The following is a 23,843-nucleotide window of genomic DNA, read 5'->3' as shown; positions in this document are numbered from 1 at the left end:
CTATTGTCCATTGATGTGATCTGATAACTATATAAAGTGTAAAAAGCATTTTAAATCTCAAAGCCTATCCAAATGGTACAAGATAGTTCCTCATCTTGCAAATCCAGGTGTCATTACAGTCTAACAAATATATTTAGGGAGACAATGGGAGCACAATAGTCTTTAACAGGTAGTGGGTGCAAGGGTTTCCACAAGTACTGCCTGTTGGATATGGGTCCAGTGCATCTTAATTTCCAGGAACTGGGCCCAGTGTTAAGCCATGGGGTGAAAAAGTCCCAAGATAGGCCTGTGGGGTATGTGCTTGGGGATGGTAACATCCCTCAGTGCTTTATCAAAACGTACCACTTAGGGATAGGCTATGGGCAGATCTCCTGAGGTGCCCTTGCTCCTTTTTAATTTATGGCATGGTTACTTGCTACACTGAGGTTAATGTCTCAAGAGGGAAAAGCATCTCCCTTGCCAAGAATTTTTCCTCTTACCGGGACACTGAATTTTATCCTCTGAGATCTTTAACCCTACACCTTCAATGTGCTTAATAATATATTTTTTAATGTTTCCCATTTTATCTGTGTCTGGACCCCCATCAATACATCATCAATATATTGGTAAGTCCTTATCCCCTCATCTACTGAAATTGCAGCTAATTCTTGGGCTAGGGTAAAGTATCCTAGTGTGGGGGAGTCCTGGTATTGCTGCAGTATTTGGGTGAAAGTGTATTGCATCTCCTTCCATGTGAAAGCAAAACAATTCCAATGGCTCTCCTGAAATGGAACCATAAAGTACCGATCTTTCATGGTGGTGGTGGCTAAACTTGGATGATCTTCCTGTATTATGGCAATTAACTCAGCAATGTTAGGCACTGCTGCTGTTAAAGGTGCAGTATTAGCATTTAGTTTTCCACAATCCATAGTCAATCACCATTTTCTTTTTGGCTTTTTTAATGGCCAAACAGAAGAGTTACAAGGAGAGCAAGTGGAAGTTATTATCTCCTTTTTCCACAAGTCTAATATCACACGGGAAATTCCTCCTGGACTTGATGGAGGTACATTTTATAGAGAGGTTTTTGTGCCCTGAAGGCAGGTTTCTCACTTGCTGTGCAAATTTGTCATCATGAATAGTCCATTCTTACAGACATTTCTGGAAATAGGTTGGAGGCCTTTGGGGGTTTTGGGTGGCCTTGATATCCCTGTCCAGTCCAAGGCCATTTCTTGGCCTTGTTCCTGTGCTTAGGGGGTTTTGCATCATGCTTATCTCTGGGAGCTACAACAAGGATGTTTGTCCTGAAGAGGCACTGCTCTACTTGGGCCGGCACAGCCTACTGTGTGGCTGCCTTCTCCAGCCATATCATGTTCTTTCCCATGGCATGTTATTACCAAAAATCCTTGGTTATTATCAACAACTCTTGTATTTTATTACCAAAATACTTGGTTGGATCCACAGCCATCCATCCGTATACTGCTGTTTGAGACATACACATTAGCCCCTTATCTCCTGGGATATTACAGGGCACAGGCTTAGGGCCAGCTGCCATCTCCACAGATCTGCTGACGCTGGCAGCAGGTTGCTATAGCTCTGGCTGTCTTGTGAGGCAAGGGCACTGGAACACCCAGCACAGTGCACCAAGTGCCCTCCTGAAGAAAGAGGCCTCTTGCTTGGGGACAGCTGGAGGTGAGGACCTGTGTAGCATACACTCAAATGACTTCCTATTCCACGCCATCAAATCCTCCTCCCAGAAAGTGGTCTCTTCAGAAGTGATTCTTTCCCTCATATGCCACATGAGGTCGCCTTCAAAGCTGAAAAAACTTCCTCCCAATCCAAGCAGGGTGGATCCAGGTCATAAGAAAGCCTGCTATGGACCCACCTCAGCAGATCCAATTCGGTTCTTGTGGGTGTGTGTAGCTGACTGTCCCAGAGCTCTTCTCATGCCTTGTGTGGGCTGGGCATGGGAAGACTCTCTTCCTCAGTATCCCAATTTTTTTCTGTGCTGTCCTCTCCTCAGGACAGCTTTTGGTCTCTGTTATCTTCCCAGTCTTTCTCCGTGTTAGCCAAGGCCTTGGTCACTGGTGCTGGCAGGAGTGCCCCTGCTGCCAGTCCTACTTGCTGCCCACTGAGGACATGGGCTTCCAGCTGGCTTGACGTGGAGGAGCTGGGGGGTGACCAGCAGGGCCTGTGAATTGCAGCTTCTTGGCTCTCTGCGTCTGCTGCTGTGGATGTTGCTGTCGTCCTCATATCCATAATTTCAGCCTCCCAGGGAGGCTCATAAATCAGGATCAAAGTTGAGCCTGTTTCCCTCCTGCTTAGAGGTGGGATACTGAGCTGGGATACCCCATTGTTAAAGCCCCAATACTCTGACCATGCCTGACGTGTGAGGGGCAAGGGGGTCTTCTCTTTTCTAGCACTCCAGTTTTGGTCTTCATTATGTTCCACTTGAGACAGCTCTTGGGGGCTGTAGAATTTAAAGACTTCCCCCTCCTCTGACAAGACCTCCTTCTTTGTCTCTGACACTTCCAGGACTGCCCCTGCTACCACCCCACCCATTGCCCATTGAGGGCGTGGGCTTCCAGAGGGCTTGATGAGGAGCTGGGGGGTGGGCAGCAGGGTCTGTGTGCAGCAGCTCCCTGTCTCTCTGCATCTGCTGCTGTCACGTGCTTGACGAAGTCAGAAGAAGCTGCTGCCTTTGGCATCTCTTGAGCTTTGGCAGTGAGAGGCACTCAGCGCTCCTCTGCCTGCACTACTGCCTATGGTTGCCTGTTGCCCACCAAAGGGCAAGAGAAGAAAGACAAAGAGGATGAGGTGGAGGAGGAGGTGGTGGTCCCGTCCCCCTAGTCTGTCACTCTGTGACTCTTTGGCAGCCTCTGCCACTGAGGCACTCAGGGGAGATGCTGCCTCCTGAGGGAAGTCTTCACCTGGGATTTGGCACTCCAGATCTTAGTGTTTTTTAAATAACCTCCTGTCACGTGTGGCCCTGCGTGACAGTGGACTCTAGGCACCATGAGACCCCTGCACCACAAAAGGCCCAGGAATGTGCTGCTGTGATCAAGGTACCCCACGTGCAGTGACCCCAGTGGCCTTGTAACAGCAGGGTGGGGATGCACAGAGCGGGCTGGGTGGGTTTCCAGCAGGTGGACCCAGCTGGAAGCAGCCATGCCTGGCATAAGGCTGCTTTCTCCTCACAGAGGCTCCAGCTGACCCAAACCATCACCCCCACATAGTCCCAGTGCCTGTGGCCCTGCTTAGCTCAGCCCTGTCTGCCTTCAGCTGCTTGGGGTGCCACCACCCTGGGCAGCCAGTGGCTGGGGAGTGATGTCCAGGTGTCAGAAGGATAAACTACTTGTTGATAGAATTGCTTTGTTAAGGTTTAGGGCTTGCCACCCAGCAACCCTTTCTGTGCAGAACTGTAAATTAGTCGAAGAACTCCTGTGTGTGGATCAGCCTCTTGCACACTGAGTGAAAGACAATACCCAGTTGTTTTGGGACAACAGGGGGGACATGGGGACAGTGCCAGTGTTGTGCTGGAGACCTGCAGCAGGGAGTGCCTGGAACAAACTTAAAATTTTTTTAAAAGAGTGGGAGGTTTGGATCCAAAATTTTGTTTTGGCCCATGACAAATAAAAGTATAGAGCTGGAAAATAAACCAAATTGAAACTTCTTAGAGCTTTGATCACAGTTTTAGTTCAGGCTCAGGTTTAGCAGGTAATTTTCTCTCCTAATTAGAAATATTATAATCAGCAGTGGTTGTATGTTTGTTATTTATTTCCTTTTAAAACTTTTTTTCTCTTCCAAAAATCAAACAAGTTTGAAGTATTGTTTTGCGGTTAAAGACAAAAGATTGACTATCCTCCAAGTGTCAGTCTTCATGCAGCAATTTATCAGCAGGATGGCAGCTTTAGCATGGCAGCAGAAGATTACAAAAGAACACAAGAGAATCAGAGAGTAAAGCAAACGTAAAGCTTGTGGAAGTTTCAGTTGCCATCCCTATCTAGTTTGTAAATGAAGCAAAATATCACATCCATTTATGCTTCAGCAACACAAATATAAATGTATTTTAAAATGGAAAATATTGAAAAGGCACATAGTAGCAAAGTATTTGCATGCTTGCATTTGCAAGTTGTAAATATGATCATATGATACAAAGAAATATTCTCAAGAAAGAAAAGCAAGTTTGCAGTTGGTAGAAAAATGGAATCTACTTCCATTCTTTTGAAGTCATGTCTAAATGTATTTCTGTTACTGCACAGGAATATCTTGGTGCTCTAAACTAGCCTTAGTGCAGACATAGAGATTTTAAAAAAATCTTTATGCATTAATAATAAACAAATATTTTTCATATTTTGGGTTAATTTTTCTAAAATGGTGAATGACTTTGATCTTGATCTGGCAGAGAGCGTTGTGTGCTGCACTGTTTTCAATGGATCAAGGAGAATTTTGTGGAGTACCCCCTTCAGTGTGGGAAAACAGCATGGCTGTTGGCTTCAGAGGGAAAAGGGCTGTATTTGCCACCAAAGAGCTGGAGATGGTGTCTTGTGACAAAAAAGTGCAAAAAACAGTAGGTCAATAGAAAGTCAAAGACTGATCTGAACTGTGGAGAAATAGAATGTTAACAGACATCTTTTCCCCTTCAGTATGATTATTCATCTCTCTCTCTGAATCATAGTTATTCCCTACAGAGGCATCTATGACACTCCAGCTAAATACTATCCCCTGTGCTGAATTTTCCATGCGTTACAGGTAGGAAAGACAATGCTAACCAAATTTCTTGCTGTCATCTAGTATTTTATTTTGCTGCAGAAAAATGGGCAGCACTGAAGGTGAGAAATAGTGATGAATTCCACAAATTTGGAGAGATTTCTCACTACCAGCCCTGAGACATTTGAGGTATTTTATTTTTTAATTGTCTTAAACTGACAAATACAGAAGATGGGTCACAATGGAATACACACACATATCTAACTGGAAGATGAAATAAGAAATGAAATTATCTGTATCAAATATGAAAGGGAAGGTAGCAAGGCAGAATGACAAAACATAGGTTTTCTGTCTGCATGTGCAAATTTGAAAAGAACTGAAATGAGAGGCAGTAATGTTGAAAAAACGGCTTCTGGTCAACAGTCCAGTATATCTATAATTGCAATTAGATGTTTTAATTTAACTAAGAGTTAAGTAGCAGTATTGCTAATCCAGAAGTTCAGCATTAATAAAAAAAACCTAATTCAAATGCATCACTCTTATAAACATCTTGGGGCATCTATGAAATCTAGAAGGAAAAAAAGAAATGAGCAATATCCTTTTTATAAAAACACTAATTCCGACTGTGTCATACTCTTCACACACAGGAAACAAATCTGAAATATATAAAAGAATCAAAGGCTGAAACTCTCACATGTCTTCTTACAGAGCAAAGTTAGTGGTAGAACCTCTTCCAGATTATTTATTCCTCATGTTTACCAGTGCACAGTGCCATAAAACATAGGACAGGCTGGTAAGTTATGTGATGCTTAAGAAAGTGGAGTTTAAATTATCTGGCCATCATCTTTTGAAACTGATTTTTGTCTGTTTCAAGTTCAAAGAATTCAGTGACAAAATTCAAACAAAGACATGTAGATCTGAAGTGAATACCAATTAATTAAAGCAATTTTGTAAGAATCAAAGGCTTTATAAATTTTAGTTTCATTTTTACGTTAAAGAGTTTTGTTAAATAGAATAATCTGAAAATTACTCAGAAATCACAGGAAATTTAAAAATTACTGGAATTTGGAAAACAAAGGATTCTGCATGACTAAATCAAGAACTACTTGCAAATATGGACTGATTTAAAGATAAGTTTTGCTATTTAATTTAAAAATCAATTTTATTCTTCCTAAAGAAAACCTGGAAAAATTTTTGAACACTGCTGTAGCAGTTTAGGAAGTTGAGACAGGTGATATGTGTGTACACTATCTGAAATGCTTCTGTTCTGTCTTGGAAAACAAAATTTGAAACATTGGCAGGTATTCAGAACATAGTCACACCTTTTTTCTTTTTTTTTAGCAGACCCTATTTAGATAGTCTCTATGCACTCTTCTGTTCTGTACTGCATTTCACTACATCTTTATGTGTGAATTAAAGCACTGAAATGTGTTTAAAAAAAATCCTCCATCTGGAAAAAAGAGATAATGTGTGAGACACCAAACAGATTGAGTTCTTCAGATAGGTTTCTGTTTTTGAGCAAATAATTGCATTATGAGTTAAAAAAAATAAATATGTGGTGAAGACAGCTGCAATGCTCTTCAAAAGCAGACAGCTTCTGTAAGGCTTTGGCAAACTGCTATTCTACATCAAGATAATTAAGGCAAAGTGCATTTTTCTCCCTATTTGGAAACAGGGTAACAAAATTCTAACTTCATGCTTTCTATTTGCCTGTTCTTATTTCATTTACAGGAACTCCCAGATTCTCTGAAAGAACGGACCTATCTGAAAGAATGGCACGTGTACAATACATTGATACAAACCATTCCAACCTACATTGCAATATTTCAAGATCTGAGAGTACTGGAATTGTCAAAAAATCAAATCAACCATATTCCAGCAGAGATTGGTGAGTTGGTCCAAGATATTCAGATATTTATACACATTCCATTTAACTCTATTGCAGGGAAATGAGCATCCAGGGATATTCTTGTTAATTTACTGATAATTTTTTTCCTTGTTTACACTGAACAATCCCCTCTACATTTTTATATCTCTCTGTCTTTAATTATACTTGCCAGATTGTAGTGAAAACCATGTATGTAGTATGGATCAAACATGGGAAAAAGTTAGCACATTTTTGCTATCTGATTATAAGGCAGTTACTGCTTATATTCAAGTAGATGGAGAGTTGTTTCTGGGAACAAGTGGTGTTTTATATTCCTTACAGGTTAAGAAAAATAGAAGTATTACAGAATTTTAAGCCTCAAACAAGATGAATCAAAACATAAGGTTGTGGGGAAAAGGAAACAAAAATAGAATCCTGCAAAAAATATAAATTTATATTTTTTAAAGTGTTCAGTAATGATCTTAATTTAATAAGGATATATATTATCGAATAATTGAGTCATAGAATAATTTGGATTGGAAGGGACCTTAAAAGTCACCTAGGTACAACCACACTGCCATGGGCAGGGACACTTTTCATTAGACCAGGTTTGTCAGAGCCACTTCCAACCTGGCCTTGAATGTTTCCAGGGATGGTGTTTCCACCACTTTTCTGGGAAACCTGTGCCAGTGCCTCAACACCCTCACAGTAAGATTTTCTTCCTAATACCTAATCTAAATCTACCCAACCTGATGTTACGAGTTTTAGAGAAACAAATTCTTAATGCTTTCATGTGTTAGCCCTTGCTGTTTTAAGCTCCATAACAATAATTTTAATGCTTGCCTCCCCTGTGTTTTTGGATCTTACAATATAAAAGCTTGTTTGACAGATTGTATTGATATTGAGAGGGATTTACTGCTCTTACAAGGAAAAATATAGCTGTAACAGGTGGCATCTTTGAGAGCTGAAGAAACTGGGCCCACTATGGGTTTGCCACTGTCGAGCCCATGCACCCAGCTGTACTAATACCTCAGCCTTAGATTTTAAATGCAGTAGTCCTAAGCTTTCCGCATGATTTCCATTCCTTATGTACACTAAGAGAAAACAGCTTAAAGACTAAAACCTCCACCTAGCTTGATATCATAGGTTTAACTAAGAAAAACAGGAAGAGGGAGAGTGTCCTGAAATACAGAAATCTGTGCTAGAACTTTCTATTCTTTTAGTATTCTATTACTCAAGTAACACTTATTTGAGTGTTTTGATTTATTTACTAGTACTATATTTTGCAAAGAAAATTTTACACAGACATCAAGATATATTTTATAGCTTCAGCCTGGCATCTAAACACACTAACAGATCATAAGACATAAGCAGGAGATAATGGACATAAAATGAACACTGTTTTACCAGCACTTTGACTACAGAACTCAGATAGGTCAGTGAGTTTAATGGACAAACAACTTTTAAGACATAGTTTGGAAGAAAGGGGAAATAGCCTGAAAGAAAGGGGAAAGGCTACTAGTTTCCTGCCAGAGGCTACTCTAAACCATTAAACAGAGGGTTTTAAGGGGTTGCTGCTTAACAACTGAGGTAGTAGAGGCAGAAAAAGTTTCTTCTTTATTCTCATAATATTATGCACTGTTAATGAAAACGAGAAAAAAAATGTTATTAATGCTATTAAAATCTGTTTCCACAAAAAAGGCACAAATACAGATCTCAGAATCAAAGAATTGCTAAGATTGGAAACAGCCTCTAAGATCATTGACTCCAACCATAAACCTATCCCCACTGTGTTAATCTCTAAACCATGTCCCTCAGTGACACATGCACACATTTTTTTTTAACAATTTTGGAGATGTTAACTCTACCTACTATTTGAGTATCCTGTTCCAATGCCTGGCCAACCTTTCAGTGAAGAATTTTTTCTCTAGTATCCAATCTAGACCTCCCCTTGTGCAACTCGAGGTCATTTCCTCTCATCCTGTGGCTTCTCCCACTTCTCATGTGGGAGAAGAGACTGACTCTTGTCTGGCTACACCCTCCTTTCAGGCAGTTTTAGAGAGTGATAAGGTCACTCCTCACCTTCCTTTTCTCCAGGATCAACAACCCCGGCTCCCCCAGCTGCTCCTCATAAAACTTGTGCTCCAGACCCTTCCCCAGCTCTGTTGCCCCTCTCTGGACACTCTACAGCACCTCAGTGTCTGGGGCTGTGAAGGTTTAGAAATGGTATTCCCCAATTTAATGTTCTCACTGAAGCACTCCAAACCATGTGGCACTCACTCACTCCCCTCTCCTCTCCCCCTCCCCTTTGCATGGTGTGGAGAGGAATATTTGTGGCATAAAAGGTAATGATCAGGGGTTGAGATAAGAACAATTTACTGGAAAGAGCTAAAACGTCAGTTACAGAGCAAAGCAGTGATACCCCGCCATACTTACTCGACCAGAAGGGACCCCTTCTCTCACCCCTGAAAAATGATGTGAGGTGGTATAGAATAACCTCTGGGTATTAGCAATGCCCCCTCCTGGCTTCTGCAAAATTTAGCTCTGTCCTGGACGAAACTAGGACAAGGTCCCAGAGCTGAACACAGGATTTGAGGTGTGGCCTCATCAATGCTGAGGACAGCAGGACAATCACTGCCCTGGTCCTGCTGGCCACACTATTTTTGATACAGGCCAGGATGTCTTTGGCCTTCTTGGCCACCTGGGCACAGTGCTGGATCATGTTTGACTGGCTGTCAACCAGCACCCCCAGGTCCTTTTCTGCCAGGCAGCTTTTCTGCTGCTTTTCCCCAAGCCTGTAGTGCTGTATGGGGCTGTTGTGACCCAAGGACAGGACCCAGCCCTTTGTGTTATTGAACCTCATGCAATTGCCCTTGGCCCATTGATCCAGCTGGTCCAGATGACTGAACATCTTTCCCACCCTATAGTAGATCAATACTCCCACCCAGCTTAGTGTTGTTTGCAAAGTGACTAAGGGGACACTCGACCTCCATATCCAGATCAACAATAAAGACTATGAAAAGGGCTGGCGTCAAAACTGAGCCCTGGGGAACACCACTGGTGACCAGGGGACAAGTAGATTGTTCTAGTAGAGGGTAAAGTAGAGCCTGTATCAGACTTTTTTTGGAAATAAGCTAAAAAGTCTCAATGTTTCTAGTAGCAATCACTGTTCTTTCAACAGCATTAAAATTATGTGACTTCTGCTCATCTGTAGCTTTTATGTTATTCTCATTTATTCACTTTCCCTCCAATATGTTTATCCTGCTAGCTTGTACCCATGATTTCTTTTTTCAATGTTTTTGTTGCTGTTTTTTTCTGTAAATGTTTGCCTGGAAGGGCCAGAGAATGTTAGAAAACGGTTTGCTGTAGGGCTTCCTCAGACACAGTGTAATAGCACTCGCCATCCTCCTCTTACCATTGAACTTTTGTTCAGAAATTTTATTTTTCAAGTTTCATTAAACTTAAGCACTCCTCTGTGGAAACATAGATTTGAACATTAGACACTGCATAACCAAATTAACAAATTTGCTAGGCCATAGATGCTATTTATACAATAATTCTACATCACAGTAGTAATTCTAGCCTATCCAGAAAATGATGCATAATCACTGATGTAGTTTAAAAAGAAATAATACAAAAAGCCACTCCAAGACTGTGTAACTGAACTGTTCAGCACTTTTTTGCCAAAACTTCCAGATGTTTTTCAGTCTTACTGAAAGTTGTGTGTTGATAGGCCACCTACTAGTAAGGCAGTGGAACTGCCCTTTTAATTATGGCACAAATTACAGAGGAGTTTTTTTTCAATTTGTGTAATTCTCTCTTTGTTTATGTGTAAGGGGGCATGCTTGCAAATCGCTGTGCTTTTATTTCATGTACTATATATGCATACAGAGATGGACGTTAATGTGTATTGGAAATGCTAATTATTTTCATGAGACAATATTATGAAAGGTTTTGGATATTTTGAAGTTTTTGAATACTGCTTCTAAATGGAACCTTTCTTACTTTAGTCAACTTATCTACTAGATTTTCACAAGGAAAATAATTGATGTGGGTTTGATTTGGGAGCTCTGTCTAAGCAAAGAGTGAGGACTGGGTGTTAAATCAGAAGGTAAGGTGTCTGGAAAGGTTAACTGCTAAGGTATTCATCATTTTGTCTCCTGTTTACAAAACAGCAATAACTAGGTAAATATCACAGCTAAAATGTACGTGAGAGTAATGACAGATAGTTGATGTTGGCAGTGACATGCATCTTGTTGAGTCTTTAATCTTCAGACAGAATTGAAGTCAAGTTTAGATCAACAAATCATCTGGCAGAGGATAACCTAGTGAGACATATTAGGACAACTTTTGATTCTCGCAGGAGGTAAAGGTATGAGAGAACATGAAGTGATAAGAATATTTTCAATGAAAAAAATTATCGCTGCAGTAGAAGTTTCTGGACTTATGTATTATTGAAGTTCATATTCCTGTATTAGCAGATTTAGAGGATAATGCTCCACTCTGAGTCAGAGAGAAGAAAGAGCTGAATCCATTATCAGATATTTCAAACCACATTCTTATGGTCACATATGTACAGGAATAAGAGCAACTTTGTAACAGAAGAAAGTTGAGAATACTTTTGATTTTATACTTTTTGTGTAATAGCAAATATTTTAATGGGAATCATGTAAAGAAAAGAAAAAAACCCCTGCAGAATGGAGCTGTCTGTCTTAAAGTGATTTGTCTAGGAGTAACAGAATAAAAATCATGAACGAGTGTAGCCAGGGGATTTTCTTTGTCTTCTGAGTGAGATTACAGCTCTGGCTCTGACTGTGTGACTGCAGTGCAGTTGCTGTGTATAAACTAGTGCTAGTACATTAGTAATTGATATAATTGAAAATATCCAACAATATATTTTCATAGACACATAGGAAGTAGTGAACTGAAATTTCATATGATCCCAAAGCCTTTGTGCTGGGATGGGATTGTAAGGCTGTATCAGGATTTTTTAGCCCCACAAATTATTCATTAAACATCTCAAAGAGCTGTTAAAATATTTGTACTGTGTTCTCTCACATTTTTTATTTTCCAAATATTTAGCATTAAAATAACTGCTTTTGAGACCTACTTTAATAAGAAATCACAGTGAATTTTTGTTTCTTTTCTACTGCATGTTATAAAATTTCATTTGTGCATATCATTAATCCAATTTTCTAGAACTCAGAGGGAAAAACTATTAGTAATAGAGTTTTAAGTGACTTCTAGATATCTAAAATAGCTTTTTCTATTAATAAGATTCCCAATGTGTTCTGTGAGTTTCCAAGGAGAAAATACATATGCTCAGCTTAAATGCCTATTCTGAGGAACTGCAAACTGATTTATTACCTTTGTCATTTATTCAGTATTCAGGGTTATTTGTCCAACAGCTCAGTCTTTTATGAAACTGAGGAAAATTTTGTTTATATCCCCCCTTTGAAGAGGCAGTATTAAACAGTGGTGTTGCAAGTTGACTGTTTTTATGAGGACATTTTTGACTCAGTTTTCAATGGCACCCTTTGTTCTCACTCTTCCTGAGTGGATGGAGCTGGGAGCAGGGACTGGGGAAGTTAAGTCACTGGCACTGTAAACAATGATCAGGTTCATGACCACCTGAGGAACCTGAATATAGGTGTGTCTATGGAAACTGATGAGATGCATCCCAGAGGCTTGAGGGAACTGCCTGATGTAGCCACCAAGCCACTGTGTGACACTTGAAAAGTTATGGTGGTCAGGTAAACTCCCAGGTGACTGAAAGATGGAAAACACTGTGCTCATTTTAGAAGAAGGTAAAAAGGAGGACCTTGGGATCTGCTGACCTGTCAGCATCATCTCTGTCCCTGGGAAAATCATGGAAGAGATCCTCTTGAAAGCTATGCTAAGGCACATAGAGGCCAGAGGGGTAGTTTGAGAAAACAAGCATGGCTTCACTGAGGAAAAATCCTTCCTGATCAACTTATCAACTGATCAACTGAGTCACTCCTACAGTGGAGTGACTTTACCCACGGACAAGAGAAGGGCTAACCTGTCATCTGTCTAGGCTTTGGTAAGGCCTTTGATATGGTCCCCCACAACATCTTTCTCTCTAAGGTGCAGAGACATGGATGTGATAAGTGGGCTGTTCAGTGGATGAGGACTTGGCTAGATGATCTCATCCAGAGTGCATTGGTCAAGAACTCAATGTCTGGATGGATGTTTGTGAGAAGTGGTGTGCCTCAGAGGTCTGTATTGGAAACAGTGCTATTCAGTGTCTTCATCAATGATGTAGGCGGTGGGTTCGAGTGCACCCTCAACATATTTGCAGACAACATCCAGCTGAGTGGTGTGGCTGACTTGTTTGAAGGATAGGTTAACCTGTCTCTCACACAGAGGGACTTGGACAAGCTTGGGAACTGGGCTCCTGTGAATCTCATGAGGTTTAGCAAGACCAAGTACAAGGTGCTGTGCTTGGGTTGAAGCACACTCTGGTACCAACAGAGGCTGGCGGATGAACAGATTGAGAGCAGCCCTGGGGGGAAGGACTTGGGTGTGCTGGTGAGTGAGAGACTTAGCATGACCCAGCCATGTGCATGTGCAGCCCAGAAAGCCAAACTTATCCTGGGCTTCATCCAAAGCAGTGTGGGCAGCAGGGCGAGGGAGGACATTCTGCCCCTCTGCTCTGCCCTGGTGACACCCCACTTGGAACTCTTCATCCAGCTCTGGATGGACATGGACCTGTTGGCGTGATATGCACAAGGATGGGATACACAAGAGCAGATACACAAGGATGATTAGAGGGATGGAGGATCTCTTCTATGATGACAGGCTGAGAGAAACGGGATTATTCAGCCTGTAGGAAAGAGGGCTCTGGGGTGACCTTACTGTGGCCTTTCAGTACCTGAAGGAGGCCTATAGAAAAGCTTGGTAGGAACTGTTTACAAGGGCATGTAGTAACAGGACAAGGGGTGATGGCCATAAACTTGATGAGGGTAGATTTAGTTTAGATATTACATAGATATTCTTTACTGTGAGGGTGGTGAGGCAGTTAAACAGGTTGCCCAGATAAGTTGTGGGTAACCCATCCCTGGAAGTGTTCAAGACCGGATTGGATGGGGCTTTGAGAACCCTGGTCTAGAGAAAGGTGACCTTGCTCATGGCGGTGGGGTTAGAGCTAGATGATCTTTAAGGTTCCTTCCAACCCAAACCATTCCACAATTCAATGGTTCTGTGATTGCAGATTAATGTAAAAAGTTGCCTAGTGTTTTACTCCAGTTTGCACAAGTGAATCTACATTTGCATTGATCCTTAGATGACAAAGGCATTTTGTAACCTCATCTGTATTTTGTCTCTGACACCTTGTTTGGATCACTAATGTAGGCTTGTGTAAGAGGTGAATTTGTACTACAATTTTTTTATAAGAAACTAGAGAATTTAATTACCATGTCAGTTTTTTTTTAATGAATTAAAAATTTAAACTGTGAATAAACATAGCAACTATGACATTGCATCTCCCATCTAAAAAAAAAAAAAAAATCTTAATTGTGAAACTTTCAGGGAGGCCATGGATTTCATTACGGCTTTTACTGTGTCGTCATGGAAAATACAAAGATGATAGCTGTTTAATTCCAGAATTTTCAAATTTCATAGAAAAAAAAATTCAGTGACATTAAACATAGTTAATAGCACTATTGCAGCAGCAATTATTTTACTATTACTACTTTTAATTCTGAAGTTGTGCTTGAATGTTATTTGAATGTATAGGTGACGTGTGGGAGTCAAATCCTGCTCTACATTTGTGCGGTCATGGAAGGGATGTCACCACCTCTCTCTCCTCCTAAAGCTGCCTCAATGGCTGTATTACATACTCACTAAGCCTGATATTGACTGGGCAGCATACCAAAGACAGTGGAGAACTTCTGCACCAAGAAGACATAAAAAAGACCCTAGATGCAGATTTCGGATTGTGAAAGTCATACATACTGCCTTACCTTCTTATTCCCCCTCTGTCAACTGACAATGTCTATGGCATTTGAAGAGTATTTTGGGATTCATCGCTCCACAATTTTGTGTTTCTTAAGTCAAGACACAGAATTTGAGAATCTTTAGTTTTCTTTAGTTTTTAGTTTTAAACTTTAAGTTTTTAGTTTTAAACCAATTTTTAGTTTTTAGTGGGTTTTTTTTATAGACACACAATTGTGCTCTCTCTCTGACAAAGTTAGCCTAGCAGATCTCAGTCTGTAATCTGGATAACGCTTCTGGCAGCTCATCCAGCCTAATTCTACCCTTAAGTAGACTGTTAGTTGTAAAAATTTTTGAACAGTTATTTAGAGGAAGAAATAATTAGAGATGTGGTGCTGAATGGAAACCAGGTGGAAATAAAAAGTTTCTAAAGGAAAAGCAAGTTTTTCCCAACTCATTTGGTTTCTATCCTTTGAGAAGTTGGTTGAGCTTCAATTAGTAGATCTTGTCTACCTGGTATTCCATGAAGTATTTGATACAGAGAACTATGGAAAATGAATGTTTGACTCTTACAGAATGGACTTTGATGCCACAATTGTAAAAATGAGCAAAAGACTTGATAAACCAGAGGCAAAAATATGCTTATTTGGAAAGAGAAGGTATTGGTCATGAGGAAGGTAATTTGTAGATTTTCTCAAGGATCAGTCTTGGCTTTATTACTTAGTAATTTTCAGGAATGGGGCTACTGAAATTTTCTGCTGACACAGTTTGACTGTGCATTGTCACTGAAAACAGGTGGAAGTATGGAAAGGCTGATGAGCAGATAGGCTTCTGAAAAAATACAGAGATTAAATTCACAGTTGCAGAGCTCAAGGTCATGTATTCAGTTTTTGTGCAGCATGTCAGAAATCATTAAATGCAAAAAACTGAAGAAATGAAATTCCAAATCTATCAGTCACAGGAGGACTATCCAGTAATTTTAGATGAGAACAGATGCAAAATAAGTCTATTAGGACCATTTAAAGAGGGGAATTTTTATTTTGTCAGCAGAGACTAGAAAAAATGGCTAGAGAAATATATTATGAGATGTCTGTTACCTATGGAAACATCAGAAGTAAACACCAGGGAAGGAAAAGAGCTATTTAAAGATAAAATAGACAAAATAATTAATGGTTATAAAACTTCTACAAATAATTCAGGCTAGCAATCTGAAGACTATTCCAAATAAAGAAAATTATGAAACTCAGTAACTATGTTCTTCCATAACAACAGCAGATGTAAAAAATAAACTACTTTTAAAATGGAATGTAATAAAGAAAAGAATGGAATTATGTGGTCATGTAAGGATTTCATGCAGGAGATCCTGGTTAGTCCTACATATGTCTTATGGTCCTAGAGGGGGTGTTAATGCTTGTCTACTGCTCACTTGTCAGGTGGCATAACTTAATCCACTGAAGAGCCCAGAGGTGAAAAACAGCCCCTGTAGAATTCCAAGAGATTGCTCCCGGCAGGCAGATCTTGGCAAGCTTCATCCCACTCATTTGTGTTATCCTGAATTTGTAATGGAAATTAAATTCTGTTGCAAGACTCATGGCTTTTCACAGTAATTTTGATAATCTTAGTCACAGCAATTAGCGTAAATTGACTGTAGATTCTGTAGTGCCCTTCTGTTAGGTTAGAGAGGGATTATCTATCACAAGAAAAAATGTGATGCGCTTTCTATTTATCTTTTTTCTCATACCTGTAAACCACAGTGGGAGCATTGACATACATGTTAGATGCTATGAAAGTCAGACAGAGAAGCTGTGCTTGAGTCCATCACGCTACCCAGAAGAGCTGCTGTATTTTTTGTGATTTTTTTTCATGAGTGGTTCTGCTCCATGTCTCTAATGCATCAGAGATGATCATCTGAACAGAGTTAGACAAGAGGCTTACGAGTATGTTGGTAACGCTAGATGTCTTGTCTACATTAGTTCTCCAACTACTGATGGAACTGAGAGGTAGAAATTTCAATGACTGAAAAATTAGCAACTATATCTGTTGTGGGTTAACACTTACAGGCAGCTAAGCCTCATACAGCTTGCTTGGTCCCTGCAGTCCAGTCTCCCACAGCAGGATAGGGAGAGAAGGAGAAAGGCAAAAGTGAGAAAACTCGTGTATCAGGATAAAGACAGTTTAATAAGTGAAGAAGATGTAAAATCTAGTGATGTAAAAGCACTCACCACAAATTGATCCACATTCAGTCTCTAAGCAATAGGGACCTTGGAAAATTTCCTCCCATTCCTCCCCTGTCTCCAGCTTTTACTGCTGAATGTGACATTATATGCTACAGCATATTCCTTCAGTCAATTTGAATCCAGGGTCTCAGCCCTGTCCCCTCTCAGCCTCCTGCCCACTCACAGCTGACTCACTGGGGCAGCAGAGTGAGAAACAAAAGATGGCTTTTTTGCTGTGTTAGCACTGTTCAGTTTTTACTGTTTGGTCACAAATCCAAAACATAGCATTATATGAGTTGCTATGAGAAACACTAACTCCATTCCAGATAGAACCAGTATAATATTCCAGTGCTTAAAAGACAGACAAAATATTCAAGGGCTATTGAATCAATGGTTCCTTTTTCACTCCAATGGGATTTGTTCTCCTTTATTACGGGATTAATTGATTGAGGAAATAAATAGTGATTTTCTGATTCTCTAGTTCTAAAGCATTTCTGTTTCAGTGATTATTTTGTTGAAATGAAGGCATAAATTCATGGTTATGACACTTAACATGTGATATAGTATCTTCATCTACATTATGATACTAAACCTGGTGAGGCTCCCTGATGGATAGAATAAACTTCTATTATTTTTAGGTGCTTAAAAATATGGAAATAAAGTAGTTCACACATTGACTCCATTGAATTAGTACTATTACTCCAATGACCCTTGTCAGATAGCGTTTTACTGGAAAAACAATGCCTGTTGTAGTCTTACAGAAAATTTTTCTTCTGATATTTTAACTGAACCAGCAGCTTATAGTAAAGGAAAACAGGGTCACTGTCCTAAAAGGACTGCTGAATTTTGAAATACACCTCAGTTTCTGTTTCTGGCAGAGCTAAAACAGGAAGGAAGCTGAGTGGAAGAGCCTATGTTTTTCTTTGTTGTATCCTGTAGAGATTAATATAACAGAGTTCTCACAATATATGCCTTGTCTGCCACATGTGAGATGATTTGGACGGTCCAGTCATCATTTGAAGACATTGCTGTGTCCTAAGGAAACTAAGGTGTTTATGTAAAATGCTGTGTGATTTGGTGGCTCCTAGTGTTGACCATCAAACTGCATGTCTCTGGCTCTGACAACAGCAATTTCTCATGAAAAAAATGTAGAGCTTTCAACTCCCCATGCTTCTTCTCTGTCCTGTTCTGTGGAAGTACCAAGTAGCCCCTGGTAAGGATTTCCACAGATTGCAAATGGTGAGAAACTCTAAGCCAACATTTGCTTTGGAAGAAGTTTAACGAAACACACGCACACATCCATTACCTTTTATAATCAAAAATATGCAATGCAGGATACTAAAGACAGAATTCTTGGTGTAGTAAGTTTAGTAGGAGTGATTGTTCCCAATGAACAGGTTGTATTGCTAAGACATCTTTCAGTTGGCAAGCAAATTTTCTATGGTGGCCAAACCAAAAGCCAACTTCTCTAGTTTCAGCTGAGGTCAAGAGGTATCTCAACATTAGAAGAAACAAGATATTTGAAAGTCTTGCTGCCTCCTTTCAAACTCTCGCTAAAATCATTGCTGATTAAGGGGCATTATTGCCCTTCAAAACATTAATGATCACTGCAGAAAATATTTATTAATCTTACTCATCATGACAATATGGAACTTTTTCTTTGCTTAACTGAGTATACCTTTGATTTTTATTTTCTCCCTTTTTTTTTTTTTAAGTACACTGATTTGAATTATCTTACCCTCACAGGCTGCTTAAAAAACCTCAAAGTGCTCAATGTGAGTTTCAATAATTTGAAGTCAGTTCCTCCAGAACTGGGTGATTGTGAGAATCTAGAAAAACTGGATTTGTCTGGAAATATGGAAATAACAGAGCTCCCATTTGAAGTAAGATAATAATCTATGTTTTTTCCCATCTTTTTTATTTGGCTTAAAAGTTATTTTATCACGGTGTTAAAATCTTCTCTTAACAGATTAAATCACATTCTTTGCAGTTTTTAGCAATAATGTTTTAGCAGTAATATCATTGAAAATGCCTTAGAAGCAGTTAAATAGGGCCAAGGTACTTTGTTTTGGTTTTCAAGTGACTAAATTTTTATATGTATTCTGATATATGAAGGAGGACATGATCCTAAAGGGGATTTGGCTGTGGTAATAAGCTGAAGGCTGCAAATAGCTATTTTCTGTAAAAATGAAGTGCATCTTGATAGTCAAATTCACATACACACTTTGTATGTTCCCAGTGTCGGTTTCCTTTAAAAACTGTAGGAGGAGTTCTATAAACAGCACTGCATTTTTTTATGAGAACAAATATCTCTTTGAAAAGGATATTACATCTGAGGAGTGGCATGAATATATAATAGACTGAGAAAAGAACTCCCAGGCATGCACCAACTTTATTTTTTTCCTGTTGGCTTCATAACTGCTCTCTGCCACAGATGCTCTGATACTTATTGTCAGGGAAATATAAAATCATTGGCTGGTACCTAATCACAATTTCAGCTGTCATTTGTATTTCTCAGGTTCTTAATATCCTGATTTCTGGGGGCTGACTGGGGGTATCTTTGGGGAAAAGTGTCAGGGTCCTCTTTACTGATTCCTACTTTTTCTCTAAACATCTGTTATTGGTGATTCACAGGCAATGTTGGAGTGGATTAAACTTAATGTGAGATCTAATTTAGCCATGCTTATGTTCTCTTCTGAGGAAACTAACAGTAATTTTCTCCTTTGACTTTTTGTAGTAAAGTAGTTTATCTGAAAAGAATTGCTGAAAAATTGTGTGAACAAAACAGAAACAAGGACTCAACCTTCCCATCATAAGTGGACATGGCAAAAAAATGCTAGAAACAGAATAAGCAAAGCAGGTCTCCTTTCTCCTTCCTCATCTCTTTCTTTGGATAGCAAAACCAGGCAACAAAACAGAATTTAACTGATAAAAAGGAACCACAGTGGAATCAGAAAACCATATGTCCTGATTAGGCAAAGGAGTTAAATAAAATTATCTTAGAAAAGTGAGTATATTCAAACTTGTGGATGGTAAACTTACCCCCAGTCACTGATATTTTAACATCACTGAGTATTTTTCCCAGTTGCTTACAGAGGTCTTGTAGTGCAAAGATTTACCCATGTTTATGCATTATGGGTAGCCTTTGCAAGTAAACCTGCCTGTGCATGTAAGTCTTTCCAGGGCTGAGCCCTGAGAGACTGGTGTTTCTTTTGGAGAGCTCAAAAATATTGTTTCCTTCCAAAAGTCCCCTATTCAATGAGATTGAAAGCCACAAAACTGAGTGTAGGTTATTGGATAATGGTTCACTTAAAACCTATGGAAGAAAATTGGAGCTGTGCAAATAACTTTATATAACAGCAAAAACTTCAAGCAACATCATGTCAGCATGGGATAAAAGGTTGAGAAGAAAAATATTGGCATTATTTATTGTGTTTCTCTAGAGGCTAAAACTCAATTTATATTTGCAGTGATCTGGGAGGCAGGCTATACAAGCTTGTCTGATTTAGATTATAAACTTAGTTTCCCAGAATCAACATTTCAAGGGCAGCTTTGGAAGCTGAACATACAATTAAAAGAACACGTCTGTCAAGTGATTTGAAATGCTGCAAAGTGTTTGGCCTTTGGCATACTCAATATGGCCCATGTTATTCAGAGCCATTGCATCAGTATCCTTGCTAAAATTAATAGGTGTTTGATGTTGAATCTTGCACAAATAGTTGTAGTGATTGGCAGGTAGCTATTTAATGAATTAATGTATTGAAGTCTGAACAATTTAAGGAGGGAAAGCAGACAGACAGTGGCGGGCTAGCTTTGTCTAACAGCCAAACACCTACCTGTCTGCTCACTTCATCTCCCTCCTCAGCAGGATTTTGGGAGAAAACAGTTTAAGAAACCTCATGGTTCAAGATAAAAGGGAGATTGTTTCTTATTTATTTTTGTAGGCAAAGGAGACTGTACTTTGGGAAGATTAATTTAATATTGTCAATATATATTTCAGTAATAAAAAACAAAGACATGAAACCAAAATCTTTCCTCCCCTCTCTCCCAATGTCAACTTCATTTCAGATTCCACTTCCATCCCTGAGCAGTATAGGGAGGCAAGGGAAGTTACAGCCAGTACACAGTGGTTTATAGCTGCTTCTCCTTCCTTCTCACAGTTTTGTCCTCCCCTCATGTGGTGTCCCCATGGGCTGAGCTTTTTTCAGGAATATCCATCTGCAGCAGTATGAGTCTTCCATGAGCTGTATTGTGGAGATCTACTCCACCATGCAGCACCTCCTCCTTCTCCTGCTCTGACTTGGTATTCCCTCTGTTCTTTCTCACTCTTTTTATTCTCCCCCTTTCTCTGGTGGATTTTTCCCCCCTTTCTTAAATCAGTTTTTAGAGTGGCACCACACACTTCACTGAGGAGTTTTGCTGTGTCCTGTCTGCAGTCCATTGGAGCCATCTGGAATTGTCGGTCTCCTTTTGGGACAGCCCCTGATGTCTTCCCACAGAGCGTCTTCCCCTGAACTCCCCACACTGCCAGCACCTTGTCATGGATAAGCAGTAAAAGTGTTTATGACAACAAGTTAGGCTATATCATTTATTGTCTAACACAGTTGTTGCTAACATCCATGAATCCAGTGAAATGCTCATAAGGGTTGGTCACATCTCTCATGTGGAGTCATTACTGGGAATTGAAGATTATAAGCCAGCAAATATATGCAAGTTCTGTTTTGGTAGGAGAATGGCTTTGCTTTACAACATTAGGAGGAAAGAGAAAACTTGGCAACTAATAGAAAAAATAACATAGAATGTTGATAAAAAAAATTCCTGTTTGTCCTCTGTTAGGTTTGTAAATTTTTATCTGACTTTCAAATCCTTAAAAGTTTCTTTTGGGAAAATTAAGGAAGTGTGTGAGAAAATCATCAGTATTCTTCAGTGCAAAACTTAGTCAAAATTAATAAAGGCAAACTGCAGCCCAGTAGAAATGATTAATGTTTAATTTTGCCTTGGGCTTTTTTTTACATAGAGTAATGGCCAGAGAGACACCCCATCTGAAACTCTAATATTATTCTTATCCTAAAGCACCTCATGGAGTAGCTGCATCAGCCTATTAGGACCATGTATGTCCAAGTGCCTGGACTTTTTCTGTATTTCTATTTGGGTATGCTTTGGAACTGTTCCTTGAGGGGCATGCCTTGTGCCATAGCATCAGGAAGAAAGCACACGGCTCACTTGCCTGTTCATTTCTAAGGGAAAGCTCTTTCTCTGCTTGTAAAAGCCACTTCCAGCACTCTGTAGTCATCTCACTAAATCTTAAAATGAGGTAATCTGATGCTACATGAAAAAAAATTGAGGATGTGTGCTCTCATCTTTTACTTTCTCAAGGCTTAGGATTTCATACCATTCCATATTACATCCAAGGAAGAGCAATCTGTTTCAATGTATAGTTTTCAATTTATTTTTATTTATTCTACTGTTGGATGTCTCACATTTTTAGATATTAAAAAGTTATAGTTAACATCAATATTTGATAAGTATCAATTGAAAGGAGACCTTTGGCAGAGAAAGTTTATGATCTGCAGTTGAGTTCAAATCTATATTAGCCACATTTTCAAATTAAAAATTTCTTCCTCTGGACGAGTGAAAATATAAATTGAAATAAAATATAAATATAAGAAAAGGCAAGCTACATGACATTAAATTTATGCAGTCAGTTTGTAACAGGTTCTTCTAGACCTCAATAGCCAAGTTTAGCAGAGGAAGGTACACTATGAGGCTTAGGGCACAATCCTCCCTGATATGGCACATAGTCATAAAACTCTTAGGTGGAGAGGACTTTGTTCTTCTAGCTAAGATGCTCAAGAGAGGCATGCCCTGTACCTTATTCAGTCCCTCTCTTCGCATAGTGTGATTATACTGGATACTTTATATTAGTGATTTCAGAGAGAAGGAGATGGATGGATTTATTTCTAAATTTCTTGTATATTTTGCATGTGAATTTAAGAATTAGTATAATGCTGGTATTTGTATTTTAACTGTTGGATAGAGTTCCTCTCGCTATCATCATCATACAGGTTATGGAATTATTTTGTTTTCCCAGGAGCAAAAATTTTATTATAAATAATATATTTTCTGATAAAAGTTTGTAGAAAAGCTGCGCTGACCCTATTTTCAGGTGTGTTTTCTTCAGAAAGTATTACTTGCTACAGTTATTTACTGAATCACAAAATTACAGTTTCCTGTGGATGATATTTCAAAGAAACAACTTTGTTGTGTGTTTCTTTTTCTTCTGCCAATAATGTTGCTGCAGCCAACAGTATCTATGTGACCCAAAGGAACTTCAGTGAGAAGAGAGGGAAGATGAAGAAGTTCTAATTTCCTCCATCTGGTATAGCACATGCTGTCAGTCAGAGGACAGGCAAGTCATTCCACAGGACCAGGAACAAGACAGAAATGTTTGCAGTAGATGTTCTGATACAGAAAAAAAATTAAAAAGGTTTTTTTTTCAAACTTATTCTGCTTTGAACAGTGTTCCATACTACATCTGAGCAGTCCCAGTAAGTGATGTGAATTTTTTCTGTATCATCTGGGTAGAGCAAAGTGAAGGAATTAGAGACTATTAAAGCATATGAATAATTTGTCAAGCAGAGTGTGTATCTATGAATGCCTCCGTCCTTCATAACCTGATCTTTGAAATTCAGAGAAATTAAAAGGCTATGCTTTCTGGGTACTTTAACACAATGTGTTTTCAAAAGACCAAATTAAATCTTGTTTTGTATTTCTGATGCACAGTTTCAGCTAAGTCCTAATATAAGCAAGCACAGAACGAGAACCCTTCAAAATCATAGAATCATAGAATAGTTTGGAAAGGATCTGTAAAGATAGTCCAACCCTCCTGGCATGGGCAGGAACATCTTTATCTAGATCATGTTTCTAAAAGCCCCATCCAATCTGACTTCGAATGTTTCCAGGAACAGGATATCTACCATCTCTCTGGGGAACCTGTACCAGTGTTTCACCACACTCATTATTAAAAATGCCTTCCTCATATCATCTAATTCTAAACTCTTTCAGTTTAAAAACATTACCCCTTGTCCTATCATGACAGTCCCTACTATAAACTGTCT

The 23,843-nt window shown here is 39.3% G+C and overlaps 1 protein-coding gene across 1 annotated transcript in view; it reads left to right on the top strand.

The window, feature by feature from the left end:
- Nucleotides 1-23,843, top strand: part of LRRC2 (leucine rich repeat containing 2) — a 79,106-nt gene that overhangs the window by 30,353 nt on the left and 24,910 nt on the right. The window contains exons 4-5 of the mRNA XM_010403747.4: nt 6,418-6,574; nt 18,472-18,608. Of these exons, the coding sequence (XP_010402049.3) occupies nt 6,418-6,574; nt 18,472-18,608 (294 nt within the window). The remainder of the gene's footprint in view (nt 1-6,417; nt 6,575-18,471; nt 18,609-23,843) is intronic.

The sequence above is a fragment of the Corvus cornix genome, chromosome Z (genome assembly GCF_000738735.6).
Source record: "Corvus cornix cornix isolate S_Up_H32 chromosome Z, ASM73873v5, whole genome shotgun sequence".
In the NCBI taxonomy this organism is placed as follows: domain Eukaryota; kingdom Metazoa; phylum Chordata; class Aves; order Passeriformes; family Corvidae; genus Corvus; species Corvus cornix.
The sequence above is the reverse complement of the archived record's forward strand: the minus strand, read 5'-3'. Positions and strand labels throughout refer to the sequence as shown.